The sequence below is a fragment of the Notechis scutatus genome, chromosome Z (assembly GCF_049901735.1).
Source record: "Notechis scutatus isolate UNSWTSFEM ecotype Mainland chromosome Z, rNotScu1.2, whole genome shotgun sequence".
In the NCBI taxonomy this organism is placed as follows: Eukaryota; Metazoa; Chordata; class Lepidosauria; order Squamata; family Elapidae; genus Notechis; species Notechis scutatus.
The window spans coordinates 62,426,370-62,448,209 of record NC_142025.1 but is presented as its reverse complement, the minus strand read 5'-3'; the positions used below and the strand labels follow the sequence as shown (position 1 = coordinate 62,448,209).

General features: G+C 38.4%; 1 protein-coding gene across 4 annotated transcripts in view; it reads right to left on the bottom strand.

Moving 5' to 3' along the window:
- ITGA9 (integrin subunit alpha 9) overlaps positions 1-21,840 on the bottom strand; it is a 588,311-nt gene that overhangs the window by 539,007 nt on the left and 27,464 nt on the right. For all 4 annotated transcript variants that reach the window (XM_087946920.1, XM_087946922.1, XM_087946923.1 and 1 more), the window contains exons 2-4: positions 17,429-17,556; positions 16,482-16,588; positions 303-426 (exon numbers count right to left, since the gene is read on the bottom strand). In XM_087946920.1, coding sequence (XP_087803046.1) covers positions 303-426; positions 16,482-16,588; positions 17,429-17,556 — 359 coding nt within the window. The remainder of the gene's footprint in view (positions 1-302; positions 427-16,481; positions 16,589-17,428; positions 17,557-21,840) is intronic.

The window sequence follows — 21,840 nt, the reverse complement described above, 5'->3', positions numbered from 1 at the left end:
ACACGGAAGCAGGGAAGCGCCTGCCCAGCTCCGGAGCTCCACACCATTTTTTTTCCAGAGGGATCTGACTCGAGTATAAGTCGAGGGGGTTTTTCAGCACAAAAAATGGGCTGAAAAACTCGGCTTATACTCGAGTATATACGGTATATCAGGACAGTAGTTCAGTCATAATTTAATTTACAGGATAATGATAGCATTCTAAATGCATTTACTGCCACAACTATAATTAATAGGAGGAATGTAACAAGGAAATCCATCACAAGTACTAGCACAGATAAGCAAAAATAAATATGCCTCCTTACCTTCATAGCAAGGCATTAATTTTTTACCATTCAACCCAAGGTTGGGAGGGATGATATTGCAAAAACCATGAGGAAGGATGTACTCAGTTTCATAGTAGACATTTTTCCAACGATGGGCACAGGCCTAAGGAAAAAGAGGAAACACTTTAAATTTTGTTAGTGGTTGGGTTTCCCCCCCCCCCCAAAGTTATAAGGATAAATATCCAGCTAAATGGCAACACCTATACTAATTAAGCCAATCTTGAATTGCAAAGTCAGATCGGGTTACTTCTTGGATGTAAACCACCAAGAAATCCCAAATATGAATTATAAAACTGGAGTGGCAATGACAAACTACCTTCATATTACTGCCAAAAGAACCCTACACATTTAAATTTATGTGAGTATGCTTCCTTTATACCATGATTGGGCAAACCTTTTCTCAGATGGGGGCTGAATGGCAGGATTTTTTAAATGATTTATTAGATTTTTATTTTTAAATATACATCAATATCAATCCATGAACACTGTGGCCCCTGGGTATATAATTCATTTTGATACAAACATCAATAATGATAATCATAATAGTTATATTAATCAAACTTATATAATCCTAGTATTAACATTCATGGTTTCTTAAAGTAGTTATTCAATATTTCAATGTTCCATTTCAATGCCAATTATGTTATAAGCATACTTGGTAATACTATATTTCATCCTCTAATCTTTACCATCAAACTATTCTATTATATTCTATTATAAAAAATTATATCTGCTAACATTTCCCCTATTTCTTATTGATTCCTCACTGCTTGTGCCTTGGAGGAAAGACAGCTATAAAGAGGTCCACCTCGACCCAGTTTATGATGTGGTCTCCAGGCAACAGTCATAAATTCTTTAGGATGAGCCATCTCCATAACCCCGCCCCCCAAGAGGAAATCTACACACAGCCTGTCATTTTATCTTTGCTGGCAAACTTCTGAAGAAGTTTTTCCTTTTACTGGAATTAGAGCCAATCTCAAGCCAAAAGATACCAGCCTACATTACTCAACAAAAGGAAATCACCTGATCATAGTTTGCCCCAAGCATTAGAATAAATCATAACATCCTTTGATGACTATTCTTCATAGCATAACTGCCTGCAATTCAGCAACCAGCTCACAGCGCCCCTCGTGGTCAAGTAATGAATTTTACAGGAATTTCCTAAATTCAGCTACCAGCTCGCAGCACCACATTGTGGTCAAGTAATGAATTTCAAAGAAGATTCCTAAATTCAGCAAACTCTTGCAATGCAGCATAAGAGTCCTAAATTCAGCCACCCGCTTGCAGCGCCATCCATGGTCAAGTAGTGAATTTTACAGGAATTTCCTAAATTGCAGCGCCATCCATGGTCAAGTAGTGAATTTTACAGAAATTTCCTAAATTCAGCAACCCCTTGCAATGTAACCCAAGTACAAAACACTCAATGGGCCAACCTGTGTACTGCACCAGCATCTTCCAGACCTTGCAATTCTCCCTCTAGTGGCCAACCAGTGAATTTCAATGGAGTCTCCTAAATTCAGCAACACCTTGCAATGTAACCCAAGGGTCAAATACTCAGCGGGCCAACCTGTGTACTGCACCAACGTCTTCCAGATGTTGCAGTGCACCCTCCAGTGGCCAACCAGTGAATTTCAATGGAGTCTCCTAAATTCAGCTACCCTCTTGCAGCACACCCTCGTGGAAAAAAGGGAATTGCATGGAAAACTGCTAAATTTTCCAAAATTCACCCTTTGCCAATCTAAAGCATGGCAGCAACTTCAGCCATGACAGGTGTCTATGATGTACCAGAGGACTTGAACACTCCACCCACCCTCGATGTAAACGCGGACCTTGGTTCCCCAAATCTAGAATCGAGTGCCCAAAATTCTGAAGAGGCTACGATACCTCAGAAAGCCTACGACCTCAGACAGCATAGTAAGCTTACCGAGCCCATGGAGTCATGCTTGAGGGAGGATTGGCACAGGCAGTATTGACACTATGCAGACTCATGGTCAGAGCTGGTGAAGATCTGCAATGCCCCCATACGTGAGTTGTCTTTCGACAACATACGCTCATTGGAGACCGACATAGATCATCTTCTCGCATGGTGGAGAGACAGCGAAGGTAACCGCAAATCCATCCAGTTGAAGCTGGGTGATTCAAAGCTCCAAGAGCACATACAATGCTTCAATGAGTTAAACAAGGAACATGAGGACTACGTTCAGAGAGGCAAAGACTCCCTCCAGGCAGCGCTCCATGGCATGCTACAGATGGAAGAAATTTCGAAGGAGAAGGCCACATCCGACATAGCCCCTCGATCACGTGTGGCCTCCTTCCACTATTCTAAGAAAGCTTCCTCCCTCCATCCCAAGCCAGCTAGATCTCAAGCACATTCCAGCATCTCACAGCAATTCTCTGTTGCTAGCTCTTCCCATCCTTCCAGAGCATCCTCCCATTACAGCAACACATCTAAAGCAGCAAGTTATGCCGAACAAGCTGCAGAAGCTCAAATAGAATCTGCAGTAGCAGACACAGATCTACAGGCAACAGAGGAGGTAACACAACAGAAGGAGGCAGTAGCAGCTCAAGTAGAAGAAATGGCCAAAGCTCAGGCCAGCCAACAGGCAGAAATGGCCAAAGCTCAAGCCAAATTGGAGTTGCTCGTACGACAAAGGGAGACAGCAACAAAGAGCGCATGGGCCACAGCATTACGGAAAGTAGCCGATGACTCCTTTCTCAACTTCAACCTTTCAGAATTGGGAAGTGAGAGCCCAGATAAATGTGTCAAGGCCTATGTGGATGAGCAGTACTTGCTACAGCATGGAAGGCGGAACTGGCACAGTTAGTCAGCAGTCAGCCCAAGACCACAGGATCGAAGGGGTGAATCTCAACCACAGACTCTAAACGCCAGTCACAAAACTGATGTTGTAAGACCTAAAACTCGAGATTCTATTCCCAAAAACAGAAAACCTACCCCAATATCTCAAGACCTACAGGGCAAGCAAATTAGCCCACCGGTAACAGCGAAGATTTCTCAGCAAGGAGCCATACATCAAACGGCAACTCCTAAGCTCAACCCAAAGGCAGTGGAGTTCCTGCCACAACCTCGACACAATTCGAGCTCAGAGGTATAACAAAATAATCGCAGTCGGCCTGCCCAGCACTGTGAAGCAAAACCATTGTATATGGCATGGCAGGACAACCTCCTCAGGAAGTACAGAGAAGAAGACTATGAGCTATCACTGAGACACAACCCAGACCAGGTCTATGATAATCCAAAGGGAGACACCATTGTGCCAGTGCACCTTACCTACAACCCCAATGCCACCTCAGCAGATGATCCAGCATTCTGGAGAGAGTTGGCTTTAAGGAGAGGAAAGCTAGATTTCCTAACAGTGTGTACAAATTTTCTGATGAGCCAGGCAAAAGATATCTTCTATGGAAGAGTATTTTCATACGCAACATTCAGGCTGCACGCCTGCAGCCCAATGAAGTCCTCGTACACTTGATAGCTTGGCTGGGACTCCGGTCTGCAGCAGCAGTGAAAGACATTTATGGATCACACTTAACAGATCCAGATGCTGCACTTCGGTTAACGTGGAAGAGACTCGATGAAGAGTACGGCACTCCCACAGAGGTGGAATCCTAGCTCTTGGATTGCCTCAACAGCTTTCCTAAAATCAGTCTTGATGAGCCTAGCCAGTTCAGGGACTTCTCTAACATACTTATACAGCTGAGAGTGGCACAACGGGATCCCGACTTGCCGGGACTCGCTTGTCTTAACCAGTTCGATATACAAAGCAAAATCGTTCAAAAACTACCTCAAATGTTAATTGAACAATGGATCCAGTTGTCTGAGGCCTTCGGGACCAATGGTCAAAACAAAGTACCTCCCTTTACCCTTCTCGAAAAATTCATGGCCCACCAGGCAATGTCATGCAATGACCCCCAGACCCGCAGACTCAGAGCTGATAGTCCCTCAATTGACAAAAAAGCCAGTGGCAATTCTGTGCCATCCATGGGTCTGACACAAATGGCAAAGGGAAAAATCCTTCATGGTGGTACAAAAAATGGGGGTTGCAACCTCAGCCATAAAGAGTTCAGGCAAAAACCCATCGCACACAACCCAATTTAAACCTCCCACAACAAAGAGAGTCCAGCTTTGTCCATTACACAACACTCACACCCACTGAACAGGTGCCTAGCCTCATAAGAAAAACATTTTCTAACAGTATAGGCAGTTGAAAACAAATCCTCTTCTTGTGGTTGTTTCTCTTTCACTTGGTCCCTATCCAGCCATCTTCTTGCCTCTTCTAACAATCGTCCAGTTATGTCAGTCAATGTCAGTTCATTTCTGGTCAGGACTTCCAGTGAAGATACGTAATCATCATAACTTTCATCCAATGAGAAAAGAATGATGTAAACCTGATGCAGCTCTGAAAAAATCAGTTCCTTTTCATGTAGCTCTTGAAAAGTTCTTTTCATGAAGTTCAATTGAGCTAACATATCTCTACCTTTCAGAAGACATGCTCTAAGCAGTTTACATGTAAGATGTATATGTGCACCTACACTGTCACAAACATAAATCCTCTTCAAATTCTCCCAACACCTAGCAGCAGACTCTTCTCCACGAATATGGACTAGCTGCTGGTCACTCAGTGTTAGTCCGAGTATTAAACAATTAGTCCAATTAAACAATAAACAGCTGTCTGTATATGGTACTGTGTATTCACACTAACTGTCAATTGTCTGAGTCTGGTATGGACTGGGCCCATGACTAGTGTTAACGTATTCCCTGTTAGGAGAATGAGTGCACTCAGGGAAATGTAGTGAGAGTGGTGAGGAATAACACACAACCAGCAAACAGATACACTGAATAGTAAAATGTAGGTTTTACTTCCTGTAAACGGGTAAACAAAGTCCAACAAACAGTCCAAATCATACATGGTTAAAGCAAGTAGTATTAAATACAACCAGTCCAGGGATAATCCAAAAACGAAGTCCAGTATCATAAACAAAGTTCAGTAAATGGAGTTTGCTGACAGTTGCAAGACTCACAGCAATTCCAGCAAAACGACGATCAGGCAAAAGGCAATAGGGAAATGCAAGAAGAGAACAAATCAGGTTTCTGGCTCCATCTTATGGCCGTCGGAGGAACCTCAGCCAATCACAATTACAGCACTCTCTTAAAGATACTACAGTATTAAATAACTATCCTGGTTTGTATATTGCCAACCCAACTGTTAGGTGACTATCATTCCTAACAGTATTCTTTGTAATGTTAATCTTTAAAGAATGCAGCTTGTGGATTGTTGTTGTTAGTTGTGAAGTCCAACCCATCACGACCCCATGAACAACATTCCTCCAGGCCTTCCTGTCTTCTGCCACCCTCCAGAGTCCATTTAAGTTCACACCAACTGCTTCAGTGACTCCATCCAGCCACCTCATTCTCTGCCAACCCCTTCTTCTTTTGCCCTCAATCGTTCCCAGCATTAGGCTCTTCTCCAGTGAGTCCTTCTTTCTGATTAGGTGGCCAAAATATTTGAGTTTCATCTTCAGGATATGGCCTTCTGGGGGAGGGCGAAGCTGGTGTCGCTGGTGTCGATACCTCCACTGCTGGATGGTCCTGATGGACTTAAACCGTCCCGTAGAGATGGTGATCAATTAGGTCATGTCCTGTCGATCCCAGGGACATTGCAAAGTCCCTGGTTGATCCAGGGAAAGCCCTTTTTCCAGCGGCAGAGAGGCAGCCATTCAAGCTGCTGAAGCTGGGACAGCTCCAGAATGGAAGAAATTGAAAAAAAGTGTGTCAGTTTGGTAAGATGAACTTATACTTATTATTGCTTGAAGAGAACACCCTGAAAGATTTAAAGTGAAATTAAAAGTGAAGAGAAAAGAGTTTAAGCGGTAATATTAAGCTAGTTAAAGTGAAAGTTTTTTCCCACTGTTTATTGGAACTTTGAATTTGGAAAAGCTACTGAATTTTAAACTGGATTGGTTTCTTTTAAATTTTCCACCTTTGTTTTTATTTTCTTAACAATTTTTTGAAAGTCTGTTTTGATTAAGACTCTTCTTTTGGATTTGAGATTTGTTTTTTGTTTTTAAAAGGAAGGATTTCATTTTCTCTTTTTGTTCCTGGTATTGGATACATGGGGGGGGGGGGTGAAAGTGAAGGGAAAAAAGTAGTGCTGCCATCTAGAGGCTTGGATATATTGTTTCTTTCTTTCCTCTGTTTGTTTATGTACTTGTGCTACACTCAAGGTCTCTGAGCTTTGCACTGGAAAAGATAGTGAGATGAGCATGGCAGATTGTTTATGCAGGTGCCCATCTGTGAAACTATAAATAATTAGAGCTTCGAGTTGAAGTTGAAAGAAAGAAGATTGAAGTGACCTTGAAAATACTGGTACTAGAAACTTTAAGTTGATTTATTAAAGAGCCTTGGATACTCAGTGGCAGTGGCTGGCTTAACTTTAGGTTATTTTTCATCTGCTTTTTTATTCCCCCCACCAAGCTGGATTTTTATATTTGGATTTCAACGTCCTATTCCAGAAACTAGAATGTAATTTTTTTACTTTTTTTGTCCTCTTCCTTTTCTCTCTTTTATTAAGAGAAATAATTGGATTAAGGTACATAAGTGCCTGAAGATTTTTCTTTTTCTCTTTTTATTTTTTGGAGTGGCAATTGCCTGCCTGCACTCCTTTTTTTCCCTTTTTCCTTTTCTCTTTTCTCTCTCTCTTTCTTTACAGGTAAGCACTACAAGTTGAGCAGAAAGACAACAGCACCAGCTTCCTCAATACCAATAGCCTCTTCACCATCTGGAGGACAATGGTCAATACAGACAATCTTACAACAGGAGAAAGAGAAGGAAGTGACATTACAGATGATTATGCAAGGAAATCAGAAGATTGAAAAGAGAATGGAGAATATTGAGCAAAGAACTGAAAAGGCAGATGAGAAAGTAGAAAATATTCAACAGATGATGATGAAATATGAAGATAGATTTTAAAAAATTGAAGAAGATACACAAAGGGACAAGAAAATTGGAGATATTGATACTCAATTGAGCAATGTTGAGAAGGGCAGGTGTGAACCATTAGGATGGGAAATTGATAGATCAGAATTCTACTTAAGATTTCAAAATGTAGAAGAAGGAAAAGGTGAAAATCTTGCTGAAATAATGACAGAAATACTAGCAGAAGCATTAGAGATAACCAAAGAGAAGATGATGGATGGGATGGATGAAGTGTTCCATGTCTATACAAGATATGCAATGAGAAACAGACTACCAAGAGAAATTCATATCATATTCACTAAAAAGATTATCAAGAGACAGATACTGCAGGTGGCAAGAGAAAAAACTTTAAAGTATAAAGATAAAGAAATTGTGGTGCTGAAACAGGTACCAAGAAGAGGAAGAGAGATGAGAAGAAAATATCTATTTTTGACCAAAGAGTTACTTAAAAGAGGAGTAAACTACAGATGGCTGATGCCAGAAGGTCTCTTGTTCACCTGGCAGGAACACAGAATTGACACAGTTGCAAAAGCTGAGCTATTCTATCGATAATATTTCAGAGGAAAGGAGGAAGAAGCAAGAAAAGAAGAGTCATTAATTGAATTTCAAAAGGAGTGTATAGCAGCAATTGAAAAAGAAAAAGAATATTTTTTCCTAGGTTTCTAAATATTTTATTATTATATTGTATTATCTAACCATTGATAAAAAAGATCCCAAACTTCATAAAATTGTTTATCTTCTTGTTCTCTAATTTCAAATGTCAATCTACTCATTTCAGCACATTCCAATATTTTCTTAATAACTTCTTCTTCTAATGGTATTTTCTCATTCTTCCAATTTTTAGCAAATACAATCCTAGCTGCTGTTAATACATTTACAATCAAATATTATATGTATCAGGTAAGATTCCCAATAAAAAAATCTCTGGTTTCAAATCTATATGTTTCTTTGTCATTTTTTCCAACCATATGCGAATTCTAGTCCAATATTTTCTAGCGTCCTCACAAGTCTACCACATATGGTAATATGAGCCAGGTATCTGATGACATTTCCAGCACTTTTCAGATTTATTCTTGAACATTCTTGCTATTCTTGTCGGGAAAATGCCACCTGTAAAACATCTTATACAAATTTTCTTTATATGCTGTTGACATTGTCATTTTATAATTTTGAGACCACAATTTTTGCCATTTCTCTAAATCAATCCCATATCCAAAATTCTTCCCCAAGCAATCATTGTTTCTTTAATCTGTTCTTCCTCTAATTTAATTTCCAACAAATAATTATATAATTTTTGATCACTTTTTCATCAGTACCTGTCAAAATCCTATCTAAATCAGTCAATTTATCATAGAATCCTTCCATTTTAGAATCTTTAAGATACCTTGAATGTATTTGCGCATATGAAAACCAGTTCATCTTTATGCCTTGTTCTTCTAAATTTTGCATCGTTTAAGTTCACCCTTTTCATCTAATAATTCCCATATCTAACTGTTTGTTCCTTCTTATAGATTATAGGATAAGAAAAAGCTTCAATAGTTGATAACCAAACTGGGATTTTCAAATAACATTGTTTCTTAGTTTTCTCCCAGTTCAACCATAACGATTCCCGTATATAATGCCTTCTAAAGTAACCCTGTGATTTAGTTCCCTTATACCATAAAAAGCATGTCAACCCAATAATAAATCATGTCCTTCTAATGCCAACAATCTGGTCTTTCTTAACGTTATCCATTCTTTAGCCCACATTAAGTTTGCAGCTTGATAATACAACTCCCAATTAGGGAGGCCAAATCCTCCTCTAATTCTAGCATCCTGTAAAAGTTTTAATTTTATTCTCGCTTTCTTACCTTGCCATATATACTTCAACACAATTTTATTCAGTTCTTCAAAGTAATCCTTACCTAACCTAATTGGTATTGTTTGGAACAAATACAAAATTCTAGGTAAAATATTCATCTTAATTGTTGAAATTCTACCTATCAATGACAATTGTAGGTTTTCCCATTTTTTCAAATCAGATGCTATCTGCTGTTTAAGTTTAATATAGTTATTCTCTTTCAGTGTAGTACATCTTGACATCAAATATATCCCCAAATATTTAACTTTGTTCGTAACTTGAATTTTCAATAAGTCTGCCAGCTCTTCTCTTTGTCTTAACAGCATGTTCTTTGTCAAAATCTTTGTTTTGTCTTTATTTATTTTCAAGCCAGCCATTTCACCATACATCTCTATCTTTTCCAATAGTTTTAAAGCTGTCTCTAGAGGATCTTCCAAAATAAAAACCAAGTCATCTGCAAAGGCTTGCAGTTTAAATTCCTCCTTTTTAACTTTCATTCCTTTTATGTTTGTATCCTCTCTAATATTTCTATTTAGCACTTCCAAAGTCAATATAAATAACAAAGGAGATAATGGACATCCTTGTCTTGTACCTTTTTAATATTAATAGAGTCTGTAAATTCTCCATCTATCATTACTTTTGCCGTTTGCTTATAATATATGGCTTCTATTGCTTGGATAAATTTTCTAGCAAAGCCCATCTGTTCCAATAATAACATAAATCTCCAATTCACATTATCAAATGCCTTTTGGGCATCTAAGAATATCAAAGCCATTTGTTTTTCAGGGTGCGCCTCGTAATATTCCAATGTGTCCAGGATTACCCTCATATTGTCTTTAATTTGTCTCTTTGGTAAAAATCCATTCTGATCAGGGTGAATAAAGTTGTTTAAGTATTTTTTAAGCCTCTCTGCCAAGATTGAAGCAAAGATTTTATAGTCTGCATTCAATAAGGAAATAGGTCTATAGTTCTTAATTTGTAATGGGTCAACCCCTTCTTTGGGGATAAGTGTAATATAAGCTTCTGACCATGTTTTAGGTATTTTCTTGTTTATCATAACTTCATTCATGACTTCTAACAGTGAAGTGCTCAACGATTCTTGTAATGTTTTACAAAATTCTGCCGGGAGACCATCTGGTCCTGGTGCTTTTCCATTGTTCTGTCTGTTAAGTGCTTCGGTTAGTTCCATCATTGTTATAGCACTTTCTAACATTTTCCCAGTTTCATCAGATATCTTAGGTAGGTTAGCATTTTGTAAATACTGTTTAATTTTTTCCTCATCAATGGTTAGATAATACAATATTACAATAATAAAATATTTAGAAACCTAGGAAATAATGAATATACATTTGTTGGGGGGGTTGATAATATTTTTATAATATTTTATTAAGATAGACTTGGTATGATTTTATGATTTGTTAGAAAATAAATTAACTAAACTATAGTTATCTCGCTTAAGTATGAATTAGTAAAATTATAGTCAAATGATTGTTTAATAATGATATTAGGATATATAATTGTTGATTGATAATATGACTTATTATGTAATATAATTACTATGATGACCATGAAATGGATGCACAAAAAGGAGTGGTAAACCAACCGATACACTGTCTGTAAATTTATGAAGGATGATGATGTTTTTATGTTATGTTTTATGTTTTATGTGTTTTTTGTTTGTTGTTAAAATCAATAAAACTTTTACTTAAAAAAAAAAAGAAAAAGAAAAAGAAAAAGAAGAAGGTGCAGTAGGTGGTGTAGCCAGAGAGCAATGAGAATTAAGACCTACTAGAGCAATAAAAACCCCTCACAAAGCCTAACATGGAGGAAAGAAAATTGATTATGATTAACATAAATGGACTTAATTTGGCTACTAAAATAAGGAAAGTGTTTCACAAATTAGAGAAATTAAAATTTGATATAATTTGCCTACAAGAAGTACATATCAAAAAACAACATGAATATATATTGAAACAAAAAAAAATAGGGAAATTATTTACGTTGCTGGCACAATTTTAAAAAAGGGTGTGGTATAATATAATAAAGATACAATTTTGGCAGAACTGATTTATACAGATGATGATGGAAAGATTTTGATGGTGGAAATAATGGACAATGATGTTAAAACACTTTTAATTGCAATTTATGCTCCGAATGATAACCAAGAAGAATTTTACAGGAAATTACATATGAAAATAATTGAATTGGACTATGTTAATATTTGTATGATGGGAGATCTTAATGGAATAATTAATGACCGGTTGGACCATAAAACGCAGAAATCAACAAAGAAAGCTAGAAAGATACTACCAAAATCTTTATTTTGAATAACAGAAGAATTTAACTTAAAAGATGCATGGAAAGAGAGAAATGTGGAAAGTAAGCAATACACTTTTTACTCAAACAGGCATGCATCATGGTCTAGAATAGACATGATATGGATGTCAGCAGAATTACTGGCTAATATATGAGTGATTGAAATAGAAACAAGCACCTGGGCAGACCATAATCCAGTGACAGTTATTTGGAAATGATATAAGAGAAGATCTAGATAGACTTTAAATAACACGATATTAAAATAAAAAGACTTTAAACAGAAAATAGAGAAAGAAAATAGAAAATAGAAAAGAGGGTACATCTCCATAGAACCTCTGGGACACGATGAAGGCCTACACAAGAGGCTTGATAATAGACTATACAAGGAAAAGAAGTATAAAACAGAAAAAGGCCTTCAAAACATTGGAGGATAACTATAAAAGATTGGAAAAAGACCTACAGAAGTCCCCGCAAAAAAAGACACTAAAATAAAATAGATATAATTAACATAAAATGGGACTAATGGAAAAAGAGAAAATAGCACAAAAAATTAAAAATGCTCAACAGAATTACTTTGAAGATGTAAATAAATCAGGCAGATGGCTAGCCTATAAACTGAGAAAGGAAAGAGAATCAAGAAGAATTAGTAAATTAATAAATGAAAAAGGACATGTTTGCTATGGAAATGAGAAGAAAAAAATTATACAAGATCACTATGGAAAATTGTATTTTCAAGAGAATATTCAAGAAGAAAAAGTTAAGCAATATTTACAGAAAGCGAATTTACCTCAGATACCTAAAGATATTGAAACAATGCTAGAAGGAAATATAACAATGATGGAATTAATAGAAGCCTTAAAAAAACAGAATGTTGGGAAAGCACCAGGTCCAGATGGCTTACCAGTGGAATTTTACAAGACTTTCCAGGAAATACTGAATCTTCACTTATGAACGAAGTTATGTTAAAGAAAAGAATACCCAAAACATGGAGAGAAGCATATATTACACTTATACCGAAGGAGGATACAGACCTGCAGCAAGTTAAAAACTATAGACCTATATCCCTATTAAATTCAGACTATAAAATTTTTGCTTCAATTTTGGCAGAAAGATTAAAAAGATATTTAAATAATTTTATCCATATTGATCAAAATAGATTCCTGCCAAAGAGACAAATCAAAGACAATGTGAGAATTATTTTGGATACTCTGGAATACTATGAGGCGCATCCTGAAAAGAAAATGGCCTTGATGTTTTGAGACGCACAAAAAGCCTTTGATAATGTGAGTTGGCGATTCATCTTATCTCAATTGACTCAAATGGGCTTTGGTAAAAAAATTATTGAAGCCATTGAAACGATATACTATGAACAAACTGCAAAGGTTATGATAAATGGAAAACTAATTCTTATATCTATAGATATAAGAAAAGGGACAAGGCAAGGTTGTCCACCGTTGCCCCTGTTGTTTGTGTTAACATTGGAAGTGTTGAATAGAAATATTAGAGAAGACAAAGAAATAAAAGGAATGAAAATCAAAAAGGAAGAGTATAAATTGCAAGCTTTTGCAGATGACCTGGTATTCATATTAGAAGACCCATTGGAAACAGCACCCAAATTAATAGAAAAAATACAAGAACATGGAAAAGTAGCTGGTTTGAAAATAAAGATAAAACAAAGATATTAACAAAGAATATGTCAGCAAGACGAAAGAGTTGGAAGAAGTTTTAGAAATACAGGTCACAAACAAGGTTAAGTATTTAGGGATATACATTACACCAAGATGTAGCACACTGAAAGAGGATAATTATCTTAAACTCAAACAGCAGATTGCGACAGATTTGGCAAAATGGGGAAATTTACAATTATCATTGATTGGGAGGAATTTTTACAATTAAGATGAATGTATTGTCTAGAATTTTATATCTATTCCAGACAATCCCAATCCAACTAGGGAAAGTTTTTTGAAGACTGAAATAGAATTGAGTTGAAATATATCTGGCAGGGCAAAAAAAGCAAGAATAAAACTAAAATTGTTACAAGATGCAAGAATAAGAGGAGGGTTTGCCTCACCCAATTGGGAGTTGTATTACCAGGCAACAAATCTGATGTGGGTAAAGGAATGGATAACATTAAGGAATAGTAGACTATTGACCTTAGAAGGGCATGACTTGCTATTGGGATGGCATGCCTTCCTTTGGTACAAGGGAACTAAAACACAGAGGTATTTTAGAAGACATTACATCCAAGAGGCATTGTTTTTGAATTGGGAGAAGATTAAAAACAATACTATTTAAAAATTCCATTATGGATATCTACCACTGAAGATTTTTCTTATCCAATAATATATAAAAAGGAACAAACAGTTAGATATGGTGAGATATTGAATGAAAAGGGTGAACTTAAATCTATGCAAGCGTTGGAAGAACAAGGTGTAAAAATGAACTGGTTTTCATATTTGCAAATACAATCTCGATTTGACAAAGATGTTAAAACAGAAGGTATTTCTGATAAGTTGACTGATTTAGATAAAATTTTGATGGGTACTGATGAAAAGGTAATTTAAAAACTTTATGGACATTTATTAGAATTTAAATTAGAGGAGGAACAAGTTAAAGAAATGATGATTGCTTGGGGGGAAATTTTTTGATATGGGATTGATTTAGAAAAATGGCAAAAATTGTGGTCTCAAAATTATAAAATGACAATGTCAACTGCATATAAAGAAAATCTGTATAAGATGTTTTACAGGTGGCATCAGTAGTGGGATTCAAATTTTTTTACTACCGGTTCTGTGGGCGTGGCTTGGTGGGTGTGGCAGGGGAAGGATACTGTAAAATCTCCAGTCAGAAGTGGTATTTGCTGGTTCTCTGAACTACTCAAAATTTCCACTAGGAGTTCTCTGAACTACTCAAAATTTCTGCTACCAGTTCTCCAGAACTGGTCAGAACCTGCTGAATACCACCTCTGGGTGGCATCTACCCTCGACGAGACTTGCAAGAATGTTTAAGAATAAATCGGATAAATGTTGGAAATATCATCAGATACCTGGTTTATATTACCATATGTGGTGGACATGCTCAGACGCAAAAAAAATTGGACTAAAATCCACACATGGTTGGAAAAATGATAAAACAACATATAGACTTTAAACCAGAGATCTTTTCATTGGGAATTATACCGGAAAAATATAACAAAGAGTTGAAATATTTGATTGTAAATGTTTTAACGGCAGCTAGGATTGTATTTGCTAAGAATTGGAAAAACGATAAAATACCTATGAAGGAGGAAGTTATTAAGAAAATTATGGACGGTGCTGAAATGAGTAAATTGACATTTGAAATTAAAGAACAAGAAGATAACCAATTTTATATGATATGGGATTTGTTTTATCAATGGTTGGACAAAAAGACATGGTAATGTCATAGACTAGATAATTCTGTGATAGAAATTTAATAGATTGATATAAAACATAATATAGACATATATAAGCATTGGTTGAAAGTATAACATAAATTTTAAGATAAAATTTGGAATATCTCGTATAACATGATGGAATAAATAGTTTAGTCATGGATGATTAATAATTGATAATGTGAAAATTGATACAAACTGTAATGACTACAAAAGGATAGGACAAAAGATTTGTAACCAACTGACACACTGTATGTATATAAAATGGAAGATCGTTTTATGTTTTTATATTTTGTATGTGTATGTTTGTTTTTAAAAAAATAAAAACTTTTTTATAGAGAGGATATGGCCTTCTAAAGAGCAGTCAGTGTTGATCTCTTCTAGGGCTGACCGGTTTGATCGCCTTGCAGTCCAAGGGACTTGCAGGAGTCTTCTCCAGCGCCATAGTTCAAAGGTCTTAATTCTTTGGCACTCAGCCTTCCTTTTGGTCCAACTTTCACAGCCATACATTGCAACTGGGAAAACCATAACCTTGACTATACACACTTTTGTTGGCAGGGTGATGTCTCTGCTTTTTAGTATACTGTCTAAATTTGTCATAGCTTTCCTCCCCCTGTTGTCCCGATCTGCGGTGATCTTGGAGCCCAGGAAAATAAAATCTGTCACTACCTCCATTTCTTCCCCATCTATTTGTCAGGCATTAAGAGGGCCAGATGCCATGATCTTAGTTTTCTTAATGTTGAGTTTGGGGATGAAAAGAGCAGCTTCAGAAATCTATTGACTTTTGGTATCTGTTAAAGTTTTACTGGACCTGCTATATATTTAATGTATATTATAAATAATATGGCAAGTCATTTAAGTTTGATACACGATTGGAACTGACTCTATCTTCTTTCTGCTACATTCCAGTGAGATTACTGAAATCCTAAATTGCCTGGAGGTAGGAATGAAGTCAAGTGGTACAATAAACTGAAAGTGAACCAGAGACAAACCATTCATAGTCCAACCTTGACTATTCTGAAGAACTACAATTCTGAGCCTTTTGCCATCAAGAACAACATGCTTCATCATTGAAAAAGTCACAATCCACTGATATTTTTCATCATTGAAAAAATTACCTTCCACTGACTTCTTAGTTACTAATTACAAAAGGACCATCCATAAAAATGTATTTGAATATCAATATTTACTTATTTAATTTTAGCTTAAGCATAAAGCAAGAAATGCTTTAGTATGAAGCATGGCCTAAAATATTTTCCAAGTCTATACATATGCATTACATCTATGTATATTTTAAAAAAGAAAATAAAGAGAGCAGGCTTATTTACAGAAACACAAGGTGATTTTCATTCTGTTCCAAGTGCTAAATCTACACTTTGAAAAGGAAACCCTTAGGGATGACAGAAGCAGGTATCTTTAAAGTTGTCTTTCTAGATGCCAGCTTTGTCCTCAGGATGCAATTTACCTTCCTCCCAAAAGAAGCAGAGAATTAACTGAGTTCTCATCAGTCCCTGGCACAGTATATCTGTTCTCACACATTTTATGTCAATGTCAATATTACACTTCCCACTTCAATGAGATCAAAGGAAAACAACTTACCAATATACTTCCTCCAACCATTGGCTGTCTTGCCAGACTGACACCCATCCATTCATCATCTCTATCTTCTTTACATGTCTTTCCACAGAACGTTCCTCGAACATTAGCTAAAACAAATGCAGGGGAAGGGTGGGAACTTAGAAAGGATGATGATGGCAGTAAAGTATATCTACAGGAAATGGCACTATAGACAACACACCATTATTTTTTCCATCTGATGGATTCAGAATTAATTTATCTTAGCATAGTACACTTCTCAATAAAGGAAATATTTCATGAAAAAACGTTTACCAAGTTCATCAAAGACTGGCAATTCTTTGTCTATCCTGGCATTAGACATTCCATGGAAAACCTATTTGAAATCATTATTAAGATATTGGCTAAGATGTAACATTTCTAAAATGTTACAGTAGTGGTTATATCAGGAAAGAAAGAATCTCTCATAGCCAACAGAGTCATTTCTGGCAAATTCCCACCAGCTGTCATTCAAAGACACTTAGATTGTGCTAACACAGAGGGTAGCAGGAAACATGGAGAGCAAATCATTCCAGAAATGGCAGGTTTTTTCCTATCATCAATTTCAGAAAGCTATTAAAGCAAGGCACCAAGAGCCTTTGGGGTCATGAAGGAGAAGACATAAGGGGAAGGACTGGGAAAATACCAATATCTGAGGCAGAAATGCCTATTTCCAAATCACTGGTTCTTCAAGCTAACAGAAAATAAACACAGATAAGGACCATATTCTGTCCAATAATTCTCATTCCAATGCCTTCCCATACTATATATTTTCTAGGTTAAGAAGGTCATTTCCTTTACATCAATTTACACACAAGTAGATTGAAGAGTGTTAGAAGAGATTTTATGTGAAAGGTTATATGTTTCTTTGGAAGAAAAAAATGTGCTCAAAACAAATGAAGTGAAAATGAAAGAGTTTTACTCATGCATACCTCGACCCATATCCAGTTCTGTGCACCTCCTATCAGGGTTAGTGTGAACCCGACATTTGAATACAGCTCCTGGGGACTTAAGAGAAGCACTGTACTTAGAATCTGCCTTTGGGGCTCCAACCAAGACCCTGAAAATTAAAAGCAAATAAATGTTTAACATTAAGAGAAGCAAATAGACAAGTTTCACGGTGACAACTCCTTCCGGTCTCTTGTTTTCCTTCCAGCCATGTAAATCAGTGATCACCACAACAGTAAGATAAGACAATAGCCTTTTCTTCAGTAAATCCATGAAATATTTGAAGGAATAGAAAACTCCAAAATGGCAAACTGAAAATGTTTCTAAGTAATATGTTCCCAGCCCCCAAAATAAACTGCTAGGAAAGAACAAGAACAAAACTTATAGCTTCACCTTTTTGATATTGAGATATGGTGGGGAAGCCATAATTTATTACTTAAAGCAAGAAAATTTATCATTTGTCCTTAGATCCAGAAAACTGTAGGTAGTAAATTCTGAGCTTACTTATCGGCTAAGAGATTTCATTGGAAAAGAAGAGGCACCCTTAAAAATGACTGGACAATATTTGGAGTATAGACGCCACACTTTCCTACAAGTTATGGGATACTATCTATTAATACCATAGTATAGAAGGGCCAGGGGTAAGTATTTTAACTATTTGTTTTTGGAGAGTTATGTTGGAATGGGTACAAGTGCCTCCTCACTCCTACACTTTCTAAGGTACCCAAATGCCCACAAATTACATAATTCTGCTGTCACAATTTGGACTGCTGGAGACTAAAAATAGTTCACTCTGTTAAGTATTAAGATTTAATATTAAACCACTGTTAATGTCTAAGTCTCTGTGTGCTGTGTTTTGCTCCTGGGTTATCTCATAAAGGTAGTCACGCTGCCAAACGCTCTGACAGGTTATGATATAGAAAGAAGGTCAGAGTGACTGTAATGCCTAGAGAGAAAAGAAACCCAGTGTGAGCTTGCACCAGAATAAAGAAGTGGTTTAAATCGTGGTTAGTGGCTTGTGAAAGAAAGCAGGCAGCATGGCCTCCGTCAGTGTAATGGGAGAAGGTTTCCAGGTGTCTCTTGGCTGAATGAGACTGGGCATTATTTACCCGAATGCTACTTTTCCTTGTAGGCAAGACAGGTCAGGATGGGTGGTCAGGATGGGTGGACCAACCTTAAAGCCACCCGAGGAGGAGGAGGAGGATGGAAGATGCAGGGGTCAGGGCAAATCAAGAGAGCCACCAACCCCGAAACTCTCCTCGCCAAAGTGGCTGCCAGTAGGAAAGTTACTTTCAGAGTAAGGCAATGAAGACTGGATTGTTGAAGCGGCTCAAACAGAGGTTTTGTGAGGGACTGTAGAACCTTGGTCAGATCCCAAGTTGGTCGCTCCACTGAGGAACCAATGGACCGTAGGGTGCTGAGCCAAAGATTCCAACTTCCCACAAGACAAGACCAACGAGATGCCAGACATCTGTCTGTGGAGGGTGTTGGGGAAAAGACCCTTGTCCAGGCCAGCCTGTCAGAATTCCAAGATTGCAGCCACCGAAGTTAGTAGAGGAGAGATGTTGGATTTAACACACCAAGTTGAGAAGGATTGCCAAATAGCCTCATAATTGCGAATTGTAGAAGGATGCCTGGAAGCCTGAATGGTTTGGATAACCTTGTTGGTTAAAAGTTGGGCGATTTTGAAGATGCCCCCCTCAATCGCCAAACTGCCAGTTGTAGCCGCTGGAGCAGAGAGACATCCTCCTGTGGAATCCGCCAAGAAGGGATCATTGAAAGGCCCAACAAATCAGCAAACCAATGCCGGTGAGGCCAGAAAAAGGAGCCATCAAAATGGTGTCGGCCCTCTCCAACAAGAGCTTTCGAATCACCGCTGGGATCAAAGGTTGACAGGTGTAAAGCAATCCAGGCAGCCAGCTGCAATGCAAGGCATTAGTGCCACCAGCTTCTTGGGAGAAATACCTAGTATAATACCTGGGCAGATGTGCATTAAGGGATGAGGCAAATAAATCTACTACTGACAATCCAAACCTCAGGGAGATTTGCTGAAATAAGGAAGGATGTAATTGCCATTTGGTATGGACAATGGTCGTCCTGCTGAGCAAACCTTCCTGAACCAGAACTATACTTGGGTCTAATTGACCGAAGATGTCATTCTGCCCATCTGACCAGGGACTCCGCCTCTGTCATAAGAGAAAAAGGACCTGATACCGCCTTGCCGATTAATATGGGCTTTTGAGGCCACATTGTCAGTCATAACCAGAAGATTAGATCCTGCCAAGGAGAGAAACCTTCTGAGGGCCCAAATTAACAGCTCTAAGCTCTAACCAACTGATGCTATGAGCCTGTTCCTGGTGTGACCACAAACCTTGAGCTCAGAGGGAACCTAAATGCCCACCCCAACCAGACAAGGAAGCCTCAGTAGAAAGGACCAGGCAGGATTCCAGCTTGAAAGGCTGCTCCTTTGGACGTGGCCTTGGACAGCCACCAGTGGAAGGAAATCAAAAAGTTGATTAGACAATGTTACTTTCCCAGGGGAATGGCTGGACCCCACTCTCCGGAAAGGAAGCAAAAACCACTGTAAGGATCTGGCATGTAGCCTGGCCCAGGGAACACAGGATATCCTTTTCCCCAAAAGCTGAGAATGAGGTCTAAAGGGACAGAACTCCTGCCTGGAATGCCCCCAATCAACCCCTGAAGGCCAACCGGTTTCTTCTGGGAGAGAAACACCTGACCCTAGTGACAGTTAATGCTCCCAAATGAAGGAGGCGAGTAGTAGGAGAGAAATGGCTCTTATTTCTATTAATGGAAAAACTCCAGGTCCTGTAGAACTGAAATTGTGACTTGCAGATCCTGCTGAGCCCTCTGACAAGACGACATGATTAAATGTCATCTAAATAACATGGTAAACACACTGGAAAGGTACAGAGGTGTGCTGATAAGGGGACCAGAATCTAGATAAAACCCCCGAGGGGCAGAAGACAACCCAAAGGGGAGAGCCCTGTATTGAAAGATGCCCGATAACAAAACCTAAGAAAAAAACCCTGTGGGAGGAACAAATATGGACATGTAAAAAAAAGCTTCTGTCAAGTCTACTGATGTGTGGAGGTCCCCCTGCTGAACGTTTTCCAAGATGGAAGCAAAAGTGTGCATTTGAAACACCTGTACACAACACAAGTATTGAGTAGTTTCAGATCAAGAATTGTCCTCCACTCCACCCCCCGAGGCCTTGGGAAAAAACAAAAATTCTGGACAAGCATCCCATCCCCTATTGTCAAGGGGAACTTCCTAAATGGCTTTGAGGTCCAGCAAATGCTGGATGGCCGACTCCCTCAGACTCCGTGTCACAGCATCTGTAGACACTGGAGGAGTGGAATAGATTCTAGTGAAAGACCTGATCTAATGGTGGACAGACCCCAGATGTCTGAAGTAATACCCTCCCATTGGTCAGCAAACCACGCTAAACAAACACCAATGGGGATAGACTGTGTCCTAGCGCTGGTGACAGAACGAGCGATTTCCTCCTCTTTGAAAGGGCTGTCTAGAAGAAAACTGCTGCCTGCTCTTGTCTGAGTGGTCAGGACAAGGTTCTGTTAGTTGATAAGCAGGTTTCAATGGCTGGTGGAAAACTGGAAGTTGACTCTCTTCTGAACTGTGGGCGTTTGAAATAAGGAGCAGATCGATGTTCCACTCTCTGTAGAAGTGAAGGAAGAATTTTCCTCTTGACCTAGGTCTCCATCAGAAGGGGCTAAAGGACCTGACCAAAGATCTTATGCCCTAGGACTGGGGCAGACGCCAACTTTCCTTTATGTCTGCCATCAGCTTGCCAATTGTGTAGCCAGCACCTACATCTGGCTGCCACCGAGGAGGCAATGGCCTTCGTGGCAAATCTGGCACTAGGCAAGGTGGCACCTGCCGTAAAATTCAGTATCCGCCATGATCTTGTTGATATCCTGGTGGGTACAGACATCCGATGAGGAAATTCCATCCCGCAGCTGCTTCAGTTACTTGAGTGAGGTTTTCATAAAGGAAGAAACTGCTGTAGAAGCCTCAACAGCCCAGGCAGTGGCCAAATGGGATCACTGTAGCGACTGTTCCACTCATTTTTCTTCTGCCTTGAGGACTTCCTCTGGGTCTGAAGTGTAGACGAGGAGGAGGTCAAAGCAGCAACCGGATAAACTGTGATGACCTGAAGGATCTTGGTAAGAACCTGCACGTTGAAGAACCTGCAATCAGAGGCCAAAGGATTGGGCCCTGTGGCAGGAGCTTCAAGCTGTTTCTTGATTACCTTCAGGAACAGCTTTGGTGATGGGACCACTTCCCTCTTGACTGCAGGCTCATCAAACAGAACACCTGACTCCTCTGGAGGGAGTGTGGATGCTGTTTCCTCATC